Source organism: Sapajus apella, unplaced genomic scaffold (genome assembly GCF_009761245.1).
Source record: "Sapajus apella isolate SASKATOON/1434 unplaced genomic scaffold, GSC_monkey_1.0 scaffold10, whole genome shotgun sequence".
NCBI classification, from domain to species: Eukaryota; Metazoa; Chordata; class Mammalia; order Primates; family Cebidae; genus Sapajus; species Sapajus apella.
This window is the reverse complement of record NW_022436950.1, coordinates 41,863,593-41,880,538: the sequence shown is the minus strand read 5'-3', so window position 1 is coordinate 41,880,538 and position 16,946 is coordinate 41,863,593. Positions and strand designations below refer to the sequence as shown.

General features: G+C 42.0%; 1 protein-coding gene across 2 annotated transcripts in view; it reads right to left on the bottom strand.

The window, feature by feature from the left end:
- Nucleotides 1–8,529: 8,529 nt before the first annotated feature.
- The window catches only part of RFTN2 (raftlin family member 2), a 68,556-nt gene continuing 60,139 nt past the window's right edge, over nt 8,530–16,946 (bottom strand). Inside the window, exon 9 of one of the 2 annotated variants that reach the window (XM_032278768.1) lies at nt 8,530–10,035. In XM_032278768.1, coding sequence (XP_032134659.1) covers nt 9,766–10,035 — 270 coding nt within the window. In that variant the 3' untranslated portion in view covers nt 8,530–9,765. Of the gene's footprint in view, nt 10,039–16,946 lie in introns of both variants that reach the window. The other variant, XM_032278767.1, reaches the window with a different exon arrangement.

The following is a 16,946-nucleotide window of genomic DNA, read 5'->3' as shown; positions in this document are numbered from 1 at the left end:
CCTCAGCCTCTCGAGTAGCTAGGACTACAGGCATAGGTCACCATACCCAGATAATTTTTAAAAATTGTTTTGTAGAGATGGAGTCTCATTAGGTTGCCCGAGCTGGTCTTGAACTCCTGACTCCAAGTGATCCTTCTGCCTTGGCTTCCCAAAGTGCTGGAATTACCCCACTGTTGCCAATAGGATGTTTTGCTGCATAGAAGTTTTAAATGTTTTTGTAATCTTAATATTTACAGTCTTTTCCTTTATGGCTTTGGGTTTTGAATTATGCTGTAAATATTCTTTTTTTTTTTTTTTGAGACAGAGTCTTGTTCCATGGCCAGATGCTGGGCTGAAGTGCAGTGGTGTAATCTTGGCTCACTGCAATCTCTGCCTCCTGGGTTCAAGTAATTCTCCTGCCTCAGCCTCCTGAGTAGCTGGGACTACAGGCGTGTGCCACCATGCCCAGCTAATTTTTATATTTTTAGTAGAGACAGGGTTTCACCATGTTGGCCAGGATGGTCTCGATTTCTTGACCTCGTGATCCGCCCACCTCAGCCTCCCAAAGTGCTGGGATTACAGGTGTGAGCCACCATGCCTGGCATGCTGTAAATATTTACTCATATTATTTTAGTTAAAAAAAAATTTAATTCTTTTTTTAAACTGCCTCTATTGCTGCTGCACAAATTAAAAGCATTTTTTTTTTTAAATTTTAAAATATTTTTAGAGTTGGGGTCTCACCCTATTGCCCAGGCTGGAGTACAGTGATGAGATCATAGCTCACTGCAGCCTTGAACTCCTGGGCTCAAGTGATCCTCCCACCTCAGCTGCCCAAGTAGCTGGGACTGCAGGTGCATGTCACCATGCCCAGCTAATTTTTTTTTTTTTTTTTTGAGATGGAGTTTTGCTTTTGTTGCCCATGCTGAAGTGCAATAGTGCAATATCTGGGTTTTGAATTCTGCTGTAAATATTCTTTTTTTTTTTTTTTTTTTTTGAGACAGAGTGTCATTCCATCGCCAGGCGCCAGGCTGGAGTGTGGTGGCGCAATCTCGGTTCACTGCAACCTCTGCCTCCCGGGTTTAAGCAATTCTCCTGCCTCAGCCTCCCAAGTTGCTGGGATTACAGGCATCCGCCACCATGCCCAGCTAATTTTTTGTATTTTAGTAGGAAGGGGTTTCTCCATGTTGGTCAGGCTGGTCTCAAACTCCCGATCGCAGGGGATCCACCCACCTCAGCCTCCCAAAGTGTTGGGATTACAGGCATGAGCCACCATGCCTGGCCTGCATTTTTAATATTTTTTAATGTTTCTTCTAACATGGTGTAATAAGCAGGATCCTTAACCAAATTGGTGAAGATAAGCTTTATCTAGCTATGATACTATGTGTCTGTCCCTAAATGAGACCCAGGACCAAGACCATCTAGGTCATGAGTTTGCTTCTTTAAAGCAAAGCTGATTGAAGGTCATTATTTATAGTAAACATGTTGATATGGCTCAGATCTGTGTCCCTGCCCAAATCGCATGTTGAATTGTAATCCCCAATGTTGGAGGTGGGGTCAGGTGGGAGGTGACTGATCATGGGGGAGGTTTCTAATGGTTTAGCATCATCCCCTGGTGCTGTTCTCAAGATAGTGAGTGAGTAAATTAGCATGAGATGTGGTTATTTTAGGTGTATAGCACCATCCCACCTTGTTCCTGCCCGAGCCATGTAAGAGGTGCTTCCTTCCTCTTTGCCATCTGCCATGATTGAAAGTTTCCCAAGGCTTCCCCAGAAGCTGACCAGATGTCAGCATCATACTTCCTGTACAGCCTACAGAACTGTGAGCTCATTAAGCCCCCTTTCTCTATGAATTACCTAGTCTCAGGTATTTCTTTATAGCAATTCAAGAACAGACTAATCCACATGTGTCATGTTTTCTGGCTACTGGCATCTTTTAAATATGTGTGCCATGTTTGGGGAATCTTGAGCCTGATGAGTTCTGCTTACCCAGAACCCAAAATACTTATATTCTGTGTATTCTGCATTCTGCAAGATGAGAATACTACCAAGCTAGAGCATAGGCTCCCTGATGCAATCAATACTCAGGTCCACAAGTGAGGCATGAGAGGAAGAAAGCTGCTCAAAGGACAGCCATTTTGCTGGCCAGGGTGGCAGCAGAAACATTTGAGTTTTGAGTGTTGGAGGGTGTGCAGTCCTGAAAAGGAGCTGCAGTTTTAGACCGAACGGCTGGACTCCTGGCAGCTGTGCTTGGTGCAGCTAACAGGCTGCTTCTCTTGTGTAGGTGTGCACATTGTTCGTGGAAGTTTAACATTGAGCTTGTTTATCTAGCCCTTCCAACAATTCTGTGAATTGCTCAATAAATATTTTTAAAATTAAGATATAATTTACATATAGCAAAATATACCTATCTTAAGTGTACAGAGTTCAATGAGTTTTGGCAATTGTATATACCAGTGTTCACTTTCAACCAAATAGATAGGACATTTCTGTCACCCTAGAAAGTTCCCCTGAGTGACTTTACAGTCAACCTGTAAAGCTCCTGCCTCCCCCACCCCACACCCACAGACAGTCACTATTCTGATTTCCATCACTATTGTTTTACTTTCCTAAAGCTGTAAATTTATGTGTCTTACCATATTTCGGAAGTTTTTAGGCATTAGGTCTTCAAGCGCTTTTTCAGCCCGATTCTCTTTATCCATTTCTTCCACCATAAATCTAATGGCATGAATATTAGATCTGCTTTTGTTAACTTTTAATAGTGGAAAGTCTTGAGAGTCTGCTGTTGTCTATTTGTTTGGTTGGTTTTTTGGGAGCAGTCTATTTGTTCTTTGTTGTTCAGATTGGGTGATTTCTATACTGTTCTATCTTCCAGTTCATAGATTTCTTTTGTCCCCTCCATTTTGCTGTTTAACTCATCCACTGAGCTTTTTATTTTGGTTACTATATTTTTCATTTCTAAAATTTCCATTTGGTTCTTCTAACTTCTGTTTCTCTGCCGAGAGTTTCTATCTTTACATTTATTCCATAATTGTTTATTGAAGCATTTTTATCAGGGGTGCTTCAAAATTTTTAAAAGATAGTTCTAACATCTCTGCCATCTCAGTCAGTGTTGGTATCTCTTTATTATCTTTATTCATTTAGTTTGGCATCTTGCTGGTTCTTGGCATGAGTAATTTTCTATTGAAACCTGGGCATTTTGATATGTCTCTGGGTATTATTTATGCCTTCTATGTTACTTGGCTTTTTCTGACACTACTCCAGCAGGGGAATGGGGCCTACTGCCTAGTTACTGCCAAGTGGAGCTGGAAGACCCATCTTCCCACTCAACATCTGCTGACACCTAAGCGGGGAGGTTCTTCCCTCCTATGGGCAGAGGTGGGCATGCTAACTCTCTATCATCTCCATTGACACCTCAGTGGTAGTGGCAATAGTGAAAGTCCTAACTCTCCACTAAGCCTGCTCTGACATCACCCCAGTGGAGAGAAGAGGAGTGCTTCAGTACTCTGGTGGGAGTGGAAGTTCAAGCTCCCTGCATAATCTCCAGTGACACTGTGGCGTGAGGGTTGGGGGGCTTGTTACTGTCCAGAGGGTATGAAAGTCCCAGCTCCTTCTAATCCCTCTCTGTCACCATTTTGATGGGGTTTTAGGGCCCCTTGTTATAGTCTCTTGAGGGTGGAAATCTGGGCACCCCACTTGGCTTTTGCTGGTGTTGATGGGGATGGGGCCACAGGTTCTTCTGCGGTATTTGGCTCTAGTAGAGTGGTTACTGTCTGAATATTTGGTCTTACTAGGCTTTTGCTGGAGATTTTTTGTCTGGAACATTAGTATTTCCAAGTTGCTGGCTTTTTCAGCTCCAAGTCTGAGATATATGAGGCAAAAATAAAACCAAGGGGCTGGGCGCAGTGGCTCACGCCTGTAATCCCAGCACTTTGGGAGGCCAAGGCGGTGGATCACCTGAGGTCAGGAGTTCAAGACCAGCCTGGCCAACATGGTGAAACCCCGTCTCTTTAAATAATAATAATAATAATAAAATAAAACCAGGGAACTGACCACTGGTCTTCTTACTTTTGTTTTACATACAATGTTCAGGGTTTTTAGTTATAGATCATGGGAGGAATCTATTCCATCTTTCTAGAAGCAGAGGTCTGTATATTTTCTTCTGTGAAGTGTCTGTTTAAGCCTTTTTCCCATTTACAATTAGGTGTCGTATCTCTTTATGATTTTAGAGGAGTTGTTTCTATATTTGTGATATGAATCCTCTGTCATATATGCTTTGCAAATATAGTCTCCTAGTCTGTGGCCTGCAATTTCTTAAATTACAGGTGTTGATTAACAGAAATTTAAAATTAAAAAAAATTGAGATGGAGTTTTGCTCTGTTGCCCACGCTGGAGTGCTGTGGTGAGATCCCAGCTCATTGCAACCTCCACTTCCCGGATTCAAGCAATTCTCCCACCTCAGCCTCCTGAGTAGCTGGGACTACAGGCACATGCCACCATATCTGGCTAATGTTTGTATTTTTAATAGAGATGGGGTTTTGCAATGTTGGCTAGGCTAGCCTTAAACTCCAGGCCTCAGTGATCCACCTGCCTTGGCCTCCCAAAGTGCTAGGATTACAGGCATGAGCCATTGTGCCCAGCCAGAAATTTAAAATTTTGATAAAGTCCAATTCCGGATATTTTTTTGGAGGTGGGTGGGTGGCGGGACAGGGTCTCGCTGTGTTGCCCATGCTGGAGTGCAGTGGTGTAATCTTGGCTCGCTGCAATTTCTGCCTCCTGGGCTCAAGCGATTCTCCCACCTCAGCCTCCTGAGTAGCTGGGACCACAAGCACCAGCCACCACGCCCGGCTAATTTTTGTATTGTAGAACAAGAGTCTGCAACTCCTGGCCTCAAGTGATATGCTCGCCTCAGCCTTCCAAAGTGCTGGGATTATACGTGTGAGTGACTGCACCTGTTCTCCAGATATCTTTTGAAATAAACTCCTTTATTGCGCTCATGCCTGTAATCCCTGCACTTTGGGAGGCCAAGGTGGGAGGGATTGCTTGAGCCCAGGATTTCAAGACCAGCCTGGGCAACATGGTGAAACCCTGTCTCTATAAAAAATACAAAAATTAGCCCAATGTAGTGGCATATGCCTGTATTCCCAGTTACTTGGGAGGCTGAGTTAGGAGGATCACTTGAACCCAGGAGATTGAGGCTGCAGTGAGCTAGACAATGCCACTGTACTCCAGCCTGGGCGACAGAGTGAGACTGTCTCAAAAAACAAACAAAGAAAAACCCCACAAAAACCCAAAACAACAAAAAATTCCTTTATTGCTAAGTAAGCCAAGGTAAGCTCTGTTGCTTATAGGTAATGTGGCTTACATAAGCCTTCAAAAACTTACCTTGGCTGGGCACAGTGGCTCACGCCTGTAACCCCAGCACTTTGGGAGGTCATGGCGGGTGGATCACTTGAAACCAGGAGTTCAAGACCAGCCTGGCCAACATGGTGAAACCCTACTTGACTAAAAATTAGTTGGGCAGGATGGTGTGTGCCTGTAGTCCCAGATACTCCAGAGGCTGAGGAGGGAGAATTTTTTGCTTGAATCCAGGAGGTGGAGGCTGCAGTGAGCCGAGATCATGCCACTGCACTCCATCCTGGGTGACAGAGTGAGACTCTGTCTCAAACAAACAAACAAACAAAAAACTCACCTTGATACTTACACATTTATCCTATACATGAATGATTTATTTATTCCCTCTATTGATTTAATTAGTTGATATTTTTACAAAAATAATTTGAATGCTCACATTTTTAGAATCCGTTTTTTGCAGTCGGTTCAACCAAAACTTTATGAACCTCATCACAACTAAGGCTTATTATTTTACAGTTTTGCCTTATTTTCTGCCTCAAACACCGTCTCAGGACTTAAGTATCCGGCAGACTTGGTTCTGCAAACTTTGCACTATTGCACAAATAAAATTCATTCTCAAGGGATGATAGATTGCCAACAAATGTTATTTAAATAGATATGTTACAAGTTCTGATGAGGAGCATTTAGCTAGTTTTTCCATGTATCCACAAGTAAATTTTTATATATGTGCACTTAGTTATAGACTGTCCCCATTGTTAGCAATTTCACTTCATTTGATTCTCTATCTGAATTTGCTCTTTCCATACGGTACTACTCTGGGGCCCTGAAGGGTTAAGAGAAAGAAATCCTCCTTAACCATATGCAGAGGGAAAGGGCCACATTGCTTCCAGCCAAGAAGAACTGTGAGGAATCAATAACAGGCAAGGGTAAGAAAACAAGACAGCTCCCCCTCCACTCCAGAATGAAAGAAATGAAAATGCATCTGGTACACTTATATTCAAATATATAAACATCTGCTCCTGATAACACAAATGATTTGGAGATAGTTGTGGTTTGGGTAGATGGTAGTGCTGTCTCCTGCTTCTCCTCCTCCTAAAAGTCCTAGAATCTCTCAAAGAGGGTGACTTTTCCTTTTCTTTTTCACTGAAATGCATTGTAGTGACACCGATAGAGCTTTCCCTGATGATTAGGTAGGTGTTAAATGTGTCCATGAAAGATAACAGCGTGATATTCAGTCCAAAGGAAATGGAATTAATGCTTGGTTATTGAAAACTATGATGAAAATGCCATAGATATTACACCAAGGGGACTGGCAGATCTTCACCCCCACATATGGGCTCTTGATACCTTTCATTATAACTTACAGGTATCAAAAATTAACATGCCAGAGCCCCTAAGGAAATCCATAGTATTATAAAAAGAACTGAATACATAACTGGCAGGTAATGATAAGATTAGACACATTTAACTCCTTAGGCATAGAGAGTCCAAGTTTTGTTCTTTTATTTATTTACTTATTTTTGGGACAGAGTCTTGCTCTGTTGCCCAGGCTGGAGTGCAGTGGTGTAATCTCAGCCCCCTACAACCTATACTGCCCTGGTTCAAGCAATTCTCCTGCCTTAGCCTCCTGAGTAGCTGGGACTACAGGCGCCCACTACCACACCTAACTTTTGTATTTTTAGTAGAGACGGGGTTTCACAATATTGACCAGGCTGGTCTCGAACTCCTGACCTTGTGATCCACCCACCTTGGCCTTCCAAAGTGCTGGGATTACAGACATGAGCCACCGCGTTTGGCCTTGTTCTTTTTTTAAAGAATAGACTCAGAATTATTTATGCATATTTAAAATGCTCTAGAACTACTTGGTCATAAATTATTCACTATCATACAAATTCATCACCTAACATAAGGGTAATTGTTGGAGCAATGCTTCTAAAATAGGTTTTGAGGATATGACAGACTAGTAAGTTTATTTTAATAAAAGTTGTTTTAATAAGAAGAAATAACGATTAAAAATAAACTGAGAGGGGAGGGGAGAAAAAATGAAAAAATATGCTTACAGGAATTTTTTTAAAAAGCGAATTGCTTGGCTGGGAGCAGTGGCTCATGCCTGTAATCTCAGTACATTGGGAGGCCAAGGCGGGTGGCTTGCCTGAGGCTAGGAGTTCGAGACCAGCCTGGCCAACATGGTAAAACCCCATCTCTGCTAAAATTATACAAATTAGCTGGGTGTAGTGGTGCATGCCTGTAATCCCTGCTACTCAGGAGGCTGAGGCAGGAGAATCACTTGAACCTGGGAGGCAGCAGTGGGCCGAGACTGGAGCCTGGGTGACAGAGTGAGACTCTGTCTCAAAAAAAAAAAAAAGCTATTGCTATATTTCTGAGTTTTTTCTTAGTCAAATGTAAATTTCTGTCTCTGTTTTTTAATTGACTGCTTCCAATCCCCTATGTATATGGACTGAATGATAAAGGAGTCTCTACTTCTCACAGACTCTGGCATTGGGAAAAACAGATTTTTCTGATTTGTTCTTTGTGCTTCCTAACTTCATTGTATTTTGTGGACTCTGGAAGCATTGATTGTTTCTACCAAAAATCCACTAACTTTTGACTATGGAACTCAAGTCCATCTAAAAGTCAAAAACCATTTCTGCAAATATTGTTGATACCTATTTCTATAGAATAAGACTGAGCAGAATATTCTTAAATTCCTTTATACTGTTACCTCTGGAAAATAAAAGTGGAATAATTCCTGTTAATTTTATCAGCAGTTCATGGAGACTGACTTAGCTTAGATATACTATGCAGTTGATAACATGTAATATATATCTGTTATATTATAAAACATGAGGGCCAGGCATGGTGGCTCACACCTATAATCCCAGCACTTCGGGAGGCTGACGGGGGTGGATTGCTTGAGCTCAGGAGTTTGAGACCAGCTTGAGCAATGTAGTAAATTCCTGTCTCTACTAAAAATACAAAATAAGGTGGTACAGTGGCACACACCTGTCGTCTCAGCTACTACAGAGGCTGAGGCAGGAGAATCGCTTGAACCCAGGAGGTGGAAGCTGCAGTGAGCTGAGATTGCACCACTCACTCCAGCCTGGCTGACAGAGCAAGACTCTGTCTCAAAAAAAAAAAAAAAAAAAAAACCCATAAAAAACCCAAAAAACAAAAAAAGCAAAACATATAAATATTTGTGTTCAATAAAACAATAACCCAATAAACATGATGTTTTATTATTAAAATCTTACAATGTCAACATCAATGTTAATAAAAATAGATAATAGGCTGAATTCATCAATGATAGAGTAAGTTGTAACTCACTTGAAGATTCCATCTTTCAAAGTAAGCCTTTCATAGATAAATGAAAATCCTATATTTTGTAGAATTTTAAAGATTGTTAAAGACTGGGTCAAGGCAGAGCCACCTCTATTAGAAGGGGAAAGAAAAGCAAGATGAAACAAATAGGTTATCATACATATTGCATGTGCTATGAGATCTTTCTACTCCTGCTGGATTGAAAATTCTAGATTTCAACATTCTGCAGGATTTAGCAAGTCAATAAAAGCAGAATTCAAATCTAGACTGATGGAAAAGACTTCAGTTTCCACTTGAAATTGATGTTTTTCCTCTTCATAGTACTTGCACTTTAAACAAATGAAATCTTACTGTCTACTAAGGTATTTATGTGTTGAGATTATGGGTTCTTTTCATATTGAATTTTAAGAGATGCTGCTTTGCTGTCTGCATTTTTAGGCTGTTAGGAGGAATAATGTTTACTTGCAATGAATCAGTACAGGGTTGTTGACACGGTGACCCTTTGAAAGCAAAGACAATATAAAAAAGAATTTTTTCAAAAAATACTTTAACATATAGGGACTTGCTTTGTATATACATGCTATAGTTAAAGATAAAATGTGGATTAATTATTATACTTGGGAAATAGGTATTTATTTTCACTAATGAGCTCTGTGTGTGTATGTGCGTGTATGTGTGTGTGTGTGTATGTGTGTTCGAGGGAGAGAGAGAGAGAGATTATTTTTCAGCTTAAATAAGACTATAACTTCCTGAGAACCCTCTCTAATTAGGTAAAACACTGATTGAGATATTCAGTCTCCTTAACAAGAATTGTAAGAAAAGTCTACTTTGTACATTCATAAGCTGAAACAGATTATCATGTAGTAACCAAATGGGACATCTGTTTAACCAGATGTTTTAGTTAAGAGACGTGTAAATATGATTCTAAATGTATAAATATGTTGGTTATTCTTCCTTGTCTGGGAAGTTGTGCCAAAGTTTACATAGATTAGAGGAAAGGTTGAGTCTGGAAAAATTAAAAAATATTACATAAATGAGGAGAAAGTAATACAATAAGGTCAGTTGGCAGTGATTTTAACAATTATATACAGGGCCTTCCTTTGCTTCACCTCAAGGCTCACATACAAGTGACCTGAGTCACTCCATCTTCCTGATCTAACTGTCCGTCATCTAATTCCCGGAGGACACTGTCGCTGCTGCTGACCCCAGAGAAGCTGTTGTGCTGTGCCAGCCTCCCCTCCTTTGTCCAGCATTCCCTGGAGGGAGAAAGGGGGCACTCCTCAGGTGGGTGTCTGCTCTCTGCAGGTTGTGATGCGGTTGTGTCTAATCCGATGCTCCTACTGGTGGCTTTGTTCTTGTCTTCACCTTTTATGTGGCGGCTGGCTTTCTTCTGAAACACAAGACATTGGTGACCAGGAGTTAAAAAGATGGGTGTTTCCTGTCCCTCTGCTCTAACATATGCTGCTTTTCTGCCTCCTGGAATGTCCTTCCCTCCCACCCCCCCACCCCCCAGGCTCTTCAAAATCCTGTTCATCTTCAACTACCAGCTCAGGGCCACCTCCACATTCCCCTCTCCACCCAATAGAAGTGAACTCCGTTATCCCTGTTTTGCAACTCTCTGTAGGTTCCTGGCACATCATTCTCATTGGCAGATACGTTATGTACACATCTCGGCCCTCAAGGACATCTCTAAGGAAATAAATTTGTTGAAATCATACTTTGGGAGAACAAAGCAAGGTAGAAACCATTTTCTTCTTAGTGTTAGTTGGGATCTATACAGCAGAAAAAGTGCTTCAATGGCCACCTTACACCCATTTCATGTAGGCACAGGCTGCACAGAAGAGTCACAGTGATATGGTTTGGCTGTGTCCCCACCCAAATCTCTTTTTGAATTATAGCTCCCGTAATTCCCATGTGTTGTGGGAGGGACCCAGTGGGAGGTACTTGAATCATGGGGGTGGGTCTCATCCCGTGAATAAGTCTCATGAGATCTGATGTTTTATAAAGGGGAGTTCCCTTGCACATGCCCTCTCTTGCCTGCCACCATGTAGGACGGGACTTTGCTCGTCATTCACCTTCTGCTATGATTGTGAGGCCTCCCCAGCCACGTGGAACTGTGAGTCAATTAAACCTCTTTCCTTTATAAATTATCCAGTCGTGGGTGTGTCTTTATTAGCAGTGTGAGAACAGACTAATACACACGGATAATTCAGACTGAGTTTATTTTGAGCGAGTGTCTAGAATGTCTTCAAGGGTGAAGTCCTGCTGCAAACTGCTTCTGCCTGACAGAGTATAAACGCTCAATAATTCAATTCAGCTCATTCAGACTCTCTGATCATCTGTAGATGTTTTTGCTGATAATATTTACTGAGGGCAGAGAATGTTCTTGGTTTAGTCCAGAATAAAGGGACATGGTCTCTGCCGAGGAAACTTGGGTCAAAATAAGGTATCTAGCTGAGCGAAGTGGCATGAGCCTGTAGGCCCAGCTACTCAGGAGGCTGAAATGGGAGGATTGCTTGGGCCCAGGAGTTTGAGGCCAGCTTAGGCAACATAGTGATATATCAGGTCATATATATATATGAAAAAAATAAGGTAGCTAAGTCAATAAAAGGAAAGCACAAGAATAATTAGCTGTTTAACTTGTGATGTTCAGACTCCTGATGAGATTTCATTTTAAGAGCCTTTTTTTTTTTGACAGAGTCTTGCTCTGTCGCCTAGGCTGGAGTGCAGTGGTGCAACCTCAGCACACTGTAGCCTCTGCCTCCCTGGTTCTAGCAATTCTCTTGCCTCAGCTTCCTGAGTAGCTGGGATTCCAGGCATGCACCACCATACCCAGCTAATTTTTATGTTATTAGTAGAGACAGGGTTTCACCATGTTGGCAAGGCTGGTCTTGAACTCCTGATCTCAGGTGATCTGCCCATCTCTGCCTCCCAAAGTGCTGGGATTACTGGTGTGAACCACTGCATCTGGCCCTTTTAAAAGCTTATTTAACATTGATAACATGGCAGATATTAGAGAACATGATCATATACTCCCAGGCACATAAAACTGAATATAGATTGAAAGATACATTTAAAAATCATAGTAACTTCCCAGTTTACAAAGAACCCATTTACTGAACATTCATTTATGTGTTAGTTGGGAACTAGGATTGCATTTTCCTGAATGTAAGAGCTAAAATTATAAAATTCTTAGAAAAATCATAGAAATTGAATGCGCAGGCTGATCTTACAAAAGTTTGTTAATGATTTGTCTGTTGAAATGTAGTGTGGCCGGGCACGGTGGCTCACGCCTGTAATCCCAGCACTTTGGGAGGCTGAGGTGGGCGGATCACCTGAGGTCAGGAGTTCGAGACCAGCCTGACCAATATGGTGAAACCCCATCTTAAAAAAATAAAAAAATAAAAAATAATTTGAAAAAAAAAATAAAAGAAATGTAGTGTGTAAAATACTGGGGTATTTTCTGCTGGTTTTTACAGCAAATATACAAAGTAAACAAATAGCTTTATTAAGGTAGATTTTGTGAGCTACTGTGGAATGTAATGCTGTTTATGACATTGTTTGTACAGGAAGAGGCAGCCCCAGGGGGTTGCACAGAAAGGAGTGTATTGGCAGCTCAGAGGCAGCTCATCTTTTTCTTGGCCAAGTTACTGGAGTTGGGCAAGTTTAAGGGAAAAGTTGTGAAAGGGAAATAAACCTTGGGAGCCCCAAATCACTAAGCTAAAAGTAAAAGTCAAGCTGAGAATGGCGTAGGGCAAACCTGCCTCTCATTCTATTCAAATTCACCTCTCTGCTCTCTAAGATAAATACATATCTGATTGCCTCTTTTGGAGAGGCTAATCGGAAACTCAAAAGAATGCAACCACTTGTCTCTTATCTACCTGTAACCTGAAAGCCCCCTCCCGGTTTTAGTCCCATCTTTCCTACTGAACCAAAGTTCATCTTACATATGTTGATTGATGTCTCATGTCTCCCTAAAATGTATAAAACCAAACTGTGCTCTGACCACCTTGGGCACATGTCCTCAGGACCTCCTGAGGCTGTGTCATGGGCTTGAGTCTTCAACCTTGGCAAAATAAACTTTTTAAATTAACTGAGACCTGTCTTATATATCACAAAGTCAACAGTAGATCCTTCCTCAACAAAGGCCCACCTTCCTGGTCCCAAGTTGGACACAGTTTGGTGTTTGTCACATTTCCCACTGGCACCCAGTGGAAATGCATTTGATATTCATCAAGTGCAAATATCAGCTCTTCGGTTCTTTTCCTGTTTATTTCTATTCACCAAATTTGTTGAATTTAATATATGCAGTGGAACCTGACAGATTCACTCTCAGAAAATGTACAAAATTTGAGAATGGCACTTTCTTCCCTGCACTGGGGCACTGGTCAGTTTTTTTCTTGTCAATTTGTTTAAGTTCCTTGTAGATTCTGGATATTAGCCCTTTGTCAAATGAAGAGATTACAAAAATTTTCTCTCATTCTGTAGGTTGCCTGTTCACTCTGATGATAGTTTCTTTTGCTGTGTAGAAGGTCTTTGATCCAATTTGTCAATTTTGGCTTTTGTTGCCATTTTTTTTTGGTGTTTTAGTCATGTAGTCTTTGCCCATGCCTATGTTCTGAATGATACTGCCTAGGTTCTCTTCTAGGGTTTTTATGGTTTTAGGTCTCATGTTTAAGTCTTTAATCCATCTTGAGTTAATTTTTGTATAAGGTGTAAGGAAGGGATCGATGGCTAGTCAGTTTTCCCAACACCATTTATTAAACAGGAAATCCTTTCCCCATTGCTTGTTTTTGTCAGGTTTGTCAAAGATCAGATGGTTGTAGATGTATGGTGTTATTTCTGAGGCCTCTGTTCTGTTCCATTGATTTATATCTCTGTTTTGGTACCAGTAACATGCTGTTTTTGTTACTGTAGCCTTGTAGTATAGTTTGAAGTAAGGTAGTGTGATGGCTCCAGTTTTATTCTTTTTGTTTAGGATTTTCTTGGCTATGCAGACTCTTTTTTGGCTCCATATGAAATTTAAAGTAGTTTTTTTTTTTGTTTTTTTTCTAATTCTGTGAAGAAAGTCAATGGTAGCTTGATGAGGATAGCATTGAATCTATTGATTACTTTGGGCAATATGGCCATTTTTATGATATTGATTCTTCCTATCCATGAGCATGGAATGTTTTTCCCTTTGTTTGTGTCCTCTCTTATTTCCTTGAGCAGTGGTTTATAGGACCTCTTCCTTGAAGAGGTCCTTCATACCCCTTGTAAGTTGTGTACCTAGGTATTTTATTTCCTTTGTAGCGATTATGAATGGGGGTTCACTCATGATTTGGCTCTCTGTGTGTCTGTTATTGGTGTATAGGACTGCTTGTGATTTTTGCACACTGATTTTGTATCCTGAGACTTTCCTGAAGTTGTTTATCAGCATAAGGAGATTTTGGGCTGAGGATGGGGTTTTCTAAATAAACAGTCTTGTCTTCTGCAAACAGAGACAATTTGACTTCCTCTTTTTTTAACTGAATACCTTTTACTTCTTTTTCTTGCCTGATTGCCCTGGCCAGAACTTCCAATACTATGTTGAATGGGAGTGGTAAGAGAGGGCATCCTTTGTCTTATGCCAGTTTTCAAAGGGAATGCTTCCAGTTTTTGCCCATTCAGTATGATATTGGCTGTGGGTTTGTCATAAATAGCTCTTATTATTTTGAGATATGTTCCATCAATACCTAGTTTATTGAAAGTTTTTAGCATGCAGGGCTGTTAAATTTTGTCAAAGGCCTTTTCTGCATCTATTGAAATAATCATGTGGTTTTTATCATTGATTCTGTTTATGTGATGGATTATGTTTATTGATTTGCATATGTTGGACCAGCCTTGCATCCCAGGGACGAAGCCGACTTGATTGTGATAGATAAGCTTTTTGATGTGCTGCTGGGTTTGGTTTGTCAGTATTTTATCGAGAATTTTCACATCAATGTTCATCAGGGATATTGGCCTGAAATTTTTTATGCTGGTTTCTCCCCAACTTTGTGGATTTATCTACCTTCGGTCTTTGATGTTGGCGACCTTTGGATGGGGTATCTGAGTGGACATCCTTTTGTTGATGTTGATACTATTCCTTTCTGTTTGTTAGTTTTCCTTACAGTCAGGTCCCTCTGCTGCAGGTCTGCTGGAGTTTGCTGGAGATCCACTCCAGACCCTGTTTGCCTGGGTATCATCAGTGGAGGCTGCAGATCAGCAAAGATTGATGCCTGTTCCTTCCTGTGGAAGCTTTGTCCTAGAGGGGCACCCACCAGATGCCAGCCAGAGCTCTCCTGTATAATGTATCTGTCAGCCTCTACTGGGAGGTGTCTCCCAGTCAGGAGACACAGGGGTCAGGGACCTTCTTGAGGAGTTAATCTATCCCTTAGCAGAGCTTGAGGACTCTGCTGGGAGATCCACCACTCTCTTTAGAACTGTCAGGCAGGGATGTTTAAGTCTGCTGAAGCTGTGCCCCTAGATACCCCTTCCCCTAGGTGCTCTTTCCTAGGGAAATGGAGGTTTTATCTATCAATCCCTGACTGGGCTGCTGCCTTTATTTTCGGAGATGCCCTGCCAAGAGAGGAGGACTCTAGAGAGGCAGTCTGGCTGCAGTGGCCTTGTTGAGCTGCAGTGGGCTCCGCCCAGTTCGAGCTTCCTGATGGCTTTGTTTACACTGTGAGTGTAAAATCACCTACTCAAGCCTCAGCAATAGCGGATGCCCCTCCCTCCATCAAGCTTGAGTGTCCCAGTGGAACCTCAGTCTGCTGTGCTGGCAGTGAAAATTTCAAGCCAGTGGATCTGAATCTTAGCTTGCTGGGTTCCCTGGGGGCCAAGCCAGACCACTTGGCTCCCTGGCTTCAGCCCCCTTTCCAGGAGAGTGAACAGTTCTGTCGTGCTGGCATTCCAGGTGTCATTGGTGTATGAAAAAAAAAAAAAAAACAAAAACAACCTCCTGCAGATAGCTCAGTGTCTGTCCAAACAGATGCCTGGTTTTGTGCTTGAAACCTAGGGCCTTGGTGGCATAGGCACTGGAGGGAATCTCCTGGTCTGCCAGTTGCGAAGACCAGGAGAAAAGTGCAGTATCTGGGCTGGAATGCACCGTTCCTCCTGGTACAGTCTCTCATGGCTTCTCTTGGCTAGGGGAGAGAAATCCCCCGACCTCTTGCACTTCCCAGGTGAAGCAACACCCTACCCTGGGCTGCACCCAACCAGTCCCAATGAGATGAACCGGGAATCTCAGTTGGAAATGCAAAAATCACCCGCCTTCTGTGTCGATCTTGCTGGGCGCTGCAGATCGGAGCTGTTCCTATTCGGCCATCTTGCCAGCCACACCTCCGTATTTCTTTCAATAACAGAACACTTCCTCCTGTAACACTCCACAGTTTTTAGCTGGGCATATGGTATTTCACTATGCTACCAGCATGCGGTTGCCAGATTACATTTCCCAGACCCCCTGCACATACATGTGGTGACACAAATAAGTTCAAGCCAAAGGAATATAAGAAGAAATGAGGTCTATGACTTGGGGGTCATTGCTTTAGAACCATGCTTGGAATTCCTCTTTTCTGATTCTCCCTGGCTGGACATGGTAACAACTTCAGCAGCAGTCCTGAGGCAAGAGCCATATGTTGAGGGTGGTAGGGCAGACCAGTCATTAGGTAGCGCCATTACTCACCCTTGGGTGCCTGCCCAGCTTTAGACTATTATGAGAGAGAAAATTCTTCCATTGTATTTAAGCCAGTCTCCACTGGATCTTTTTGTTAGAGCAACTTAGTAACTAATATTTACTAATTAACGACTAGCACAGAAAAAAGTTGTTGGTGGCTAGTGCTTTTTTTTTTTTTTGGCGGGGCGGGGGGATGGAGTTTTGCTCTGTTGCCCAGGCTGGAGTGCAGTGGTGTGATTTCAGCTCACTATAACTGCTGCCTTGTGGGTTCAAGTGATTCTCCTGCCTTAGCCTCCACAGTAGCTAGGACTACAGGTGCCTACCACCATGCCTGGCTAATTTTTGTATTTTAAGTAGAGACAAGGTTTCACCAAGTTGGCCAGGCTGGCCTCGAATTCCTGACCTCAGGTTATTCACCTGCCTCAGCCTCCCAAAATGCTGGGATTACAGGCATGAGCTACCACTCCCAGCCATGCTTTTTAACTTAAAATAATTGCCCCAATTTTTCAGTCATGAAAAACTTCAAGTATACAGAAAGTTTAAAGGATAGTATAATAAACACCCATGTACCTACCACCTCATTCAACACTTGTTAATAGTTTGCCATATTTGCCTTATATATG